General features: G+C 51.6%; 1 protein-coding gene across 1 annotated transcript; it reads left to right on the top strand.

The window, feature by feature from the left end:
• Nucleotides 1-867: 867 nt before the first annotated feature.
• On the top strand, nucleotides 868-1,297 carry BTG2 (BTG family, member 2; the record flags this gene model as incomplete). The annotated part of the gene is made up of 1 exon (XM_009864656.1): nucleotides 868-1,297. A coding segment is annotated over one exon (430 nt), but the record flags the coding sequence as incomplete, so codon positions are not given.
• Between the last annotated feature and the right edge of the window lie 2,476 nt (nucleotides 1,298-3,773).

Raw genomic sequence — 3,773 nt, 5'->3', positions numbered from 1 at the left:
GGGCTGCGCGGGGAGGAAGGGCCAGGGCGAGAGTCCTGCTCGTGTCCATCCTCTCCCTCTCCCCCTGCGGGCTGGGCGTGCACTGGGATGTTTCCCCAGTGTCCCCCGTGTCGGTCCAGGATCTGATGGCCCTTCCTGGGTGCTCACCGGCACCTCTCGGGTTGGATGCTCGTTGACTTTCTTCCCTGACACCCTGGCTGTGTCCTCCTGGATGCTGGATAAATAGTTGTGCCCTTGCCTGGGCATTCTCCCGTGTCCCCAGGGGACTGGCAGGCACCCGTGTGCCTCCGTGGGCACCCATCTGGGCTCCTGGGCAGCAGCTGTCCGAGCCCTGGAGGTGAGCAGGTTCCCTGCCCAGTCTGCTGACGGTTTTGTATGGTACCACATCTGCTTGAAGCCCTTCTTGCTGTGCCCTGTTCCCTGGCAAGAAGGGCTCAGTCCTGTGTCAGTGGAGTGTTGGCACTTGTTGCAATTGTGTCTGGGGCTCGGCACTAACTGGGTGGTTCACGGGTCTCCTCCCAGCCTGACACGACTTTGTATTATCAGCCCTCGGAAGGGATGGTTTGTTTGCTGCTGTGCTTAGATAAGGGGCAATGATGTGCCCTGAACTTAAAGAATTACCTGGATGCTACTCCCTGACCGTGGTGCTTTTTTGGTGGCGATACAGTATCTACCCTGGCCACCCCGATGGTTGGGACAAGAAAGTGTTGGGATCCTGTCACTGCAGGCACTGCCCTGCCTGGGGAGGACACTAGGACCCGAAGAGCTGTGCTCCTGTGCCCTGGAGCAGGCAGTGGCTGAATAGTTGAGCTCTGGAGCCTCCATCTGATGGAGGTGGCAGGAGGACTCAGTTTCCTCCACTTGCAGCAAGGTGTGGGGCCGCTCGGGGCTGCAGCAGGACACAGACCTCCTCACAACCGCTGCTCACAGCTCATCCCTTCTCGCTTCCCTTGCAGAGCACTACAAGCATCACTGGTTTCCCGAGAAACCCTTCAAAGGCTCTGGGTACCGATGCATTCGGATCAATCACAAAATGGACCCCATTATCAGCAAGGCAGCTAGCCAGATCGGACTCAGCCTACCGCAGCTCTACCAGCTCCTGCCCAGCGAGCTCACGCTCTGGGTGGACCCTTACGAGGTCTCGTATCGCATCGGTGAGGATGGCTCCATCTGTGTCTTATATGAAGCGACTGCAACGAAACCTGTGAGCTCCTATGGCATGCTTACCTGTAAGAACCAGATGATGTTAGGTCGCACCAGCCCTTCCAAAAACTACATCATGACTGTCTCCAGCTAAATACTCCTCTTGTCCTTACACTGCCGAGACACAGGCTACTGTATACCTCACCCGAGGATTTATTTTTAAGATGAAGAGCTATTTATATTTTTTAAAAAAATCCAAGAAAATCCAAAATTAAAATATTGGGCACCGCTTTGAACAGAAGCGGTGTTCTGGGTGCCTTTTTTTAAAGCTGTTGCAAGCTTACGAGTTTTTATTTTGAAGCCGATATCTACCTAATTAGTGTTGGATGGCAATTTGGGGCTGCTTTGCTCACTTGAGCAGCTTGGAATGGAGGATGAAGGAGAAGAGCCAGGCTGGGAAGTGTGACTTGGTGGTGGGATGTTTCTGTGTCAACTTCTCACCATCCTGCTACCCAACAGTATTGCTGTATGGCCAGGTATCGCAATACTGCTGGAGAAGGGGTGAAGGAGTTGCTGTCTTTCCTCCACTAACTTCACTCTCCAGCTGGTCTGGTCTCTTTGGGGCCTGGATATAGTGTTTGGGGAACCTTGCCTCAGGGCTGGGTGATGCTGGGAACCCTGGGATCCCTCTCCTTTGCTCTCGCACATCTCTGAACCCGCTTTGTGAGTGTTGCAGCTCTGCTCTGCCCCACTCCCAGCAGCAAGCGAGGAGGCGTGTGGCCTGTCTCCAGCCCCTTCATCCATCCTGTCTGCTGCTGGGCTGGAACGGGCCACGTGAGTGTGTGTCGGTGTCCTGTGGAGTGAGGCAGAGACGTGCTGGGAGTCAGACTGTGCAGAGGAGGTCCCCACAGTGAATATTGCCGCTCCTGCGGTGGCACTGGAATGCTGTTTGTTCCTGGTGCTCCCCAGTACCTGGCTATCGCCCGCTGCACACCGAGGAGGGTACTCCAGATGCTGGAACCGGCACGAAACAGCTGTGAATTACCTTCCTGTGGTGTGGCGCTTAGATGTCAGCCCACAACCTGCTCTTGTGTGACCTCTCTGTGCTCCAAGAGTGGAGTCTGGCCCCTTGCTTGCAAAAGTTGCCTAATCCAGTGCTGACGACTTCTCCAGAAGAGCTGAAGCAACTTGCCTTGTGCTCTAGAGGCTGGTGTGTGAGAACCCCCTTTGCCCTATCAAAATCAGGAGTGTTGTGAGGTCTCTTCCCCCTGTGTGGGGTGCTCAGATGCTTTGGTGTCCTAATGTTGCTTTTAAAGTCACAGCACTTCTTTCCCTCTCCTCTTCCCTGGGAGCTATCTCCACTGATACCTTGGTGAGGGGCGTGTTTTGATTCTGATTTCTTGGTACCTAACTGGTTTTTGCACAATTGATGCCTGGTGCTGTGCTCTGTCTATTCAAGTAAAACTCCTCTCAGAGTCCCAGCGGTACTTTTGTATTCAGGGAGACTTTGCCTGAGTGTTCAGGATTTGGCCCTTAAACTGCTCTGGCTACCTCCAGAGGAGGTGGGAGCTGACCGTGCTGCCCAAGAGCTTTACCTCTCTGTTGGGAATGAGCCTTTACCAGGATGTTGTATGTCCTTTGCCTTTTTACTAACCAGCTGGTGCTCCTCCAGTGATCCTGGGAGAAGTGATTGAAGAAGCAGGGCATTGACATGGTTGACTGTAACGAAATTTTCCCAGATTTGTGTCTCAGAACACTTCTTTTTTTTTTTAACCTTCCTCTTTTTCTGACCTGGCAGCTCACTGGCATAACCAGAGTTGTTCTTGCCCAGCCTTTGATGAGTCAAGTTCTCAGACATTTGTGCAATATGTTTCCCAACTTTGGGTGCTCTGGGAGAGGAAGGAAGCCTCCCATCTGCCACAGTTCTTAGCTTGGTTTGGTTTTTTAGTATATAAAAGAAATCAGCACAGCTCCCCATCTCTGACTAATGTGGAAAAGTTTAGACTTTTGTAATCTTCAAATCATGACTTCCCGAACTGGAAAACCAGCCTCAATTCTTAGATCCCTTTAAAAATGTCAAGTGGTGGGTTATTTGTCCTTGAATGGTAAGAGCAGGCTGTGCCTCTGAAATTGCATCACTTCCCTCTGCATCACTTGAATTTCTCATGTCAGCAAAGTAGAAGCTGAAATGAAGCACTGGGGCTTTTCCATTGGTGAACTTGTGCAATAGATGACCTCACTGAGAGGGGAGTATTTGGGAACTGCCAAAAAAGCAAATTCCCTGTTCGAGGAAACGGGATCTTAGTGTTTTTTTGGAACCCTCGCTTAACGTGCTTGCGCAGAAAGCCCATGACGAGAACTGCATCCAGGACGAGCAGTGTTTGTTTGCTGGACTCCTTGGCTGGATGTGGAGTTTCCTGAAGGCTGGTACTTCCTTGGGTTGTAATTTGTCATAAAACAGTCTTGCTATATACACCTCCACCCCCCTTTTGACTCTGTTCCCTCCCTTACAAGAAAAGTTGTTCAGGAACAACAGCCCACACCAAAGGAAAATACTATAATTGCTCTTACCATGCCCTCACTTCCAGAACCAAAATAGCCAAGTCTCATTCTTTTTGTCCCTGGTGTGG

The sequence above is a fragment of the Apaloderma vittatum genome, unplaced genomic scaffold (genome assembly GCF_000703405.1).
Source record: "Apaloderma vittatum isolate BGI_N311 unplaced genomic scaffold, ASM70340v1 scaffold26892, whole genome shotgun sequence".
Taxonomy (NCBI): domain Eukaryota; kingdom Metazoa; phylum Chordata; class Aves; order Trogoniformes; family Trogonidae; genus Apaloderma; species Apaloderma vittatum.
The sequence above is the reverse complement of the archived record's forward strand: the minus strand, read 5'-3'. Positions and strand labels throughout refer to the sequence as shown.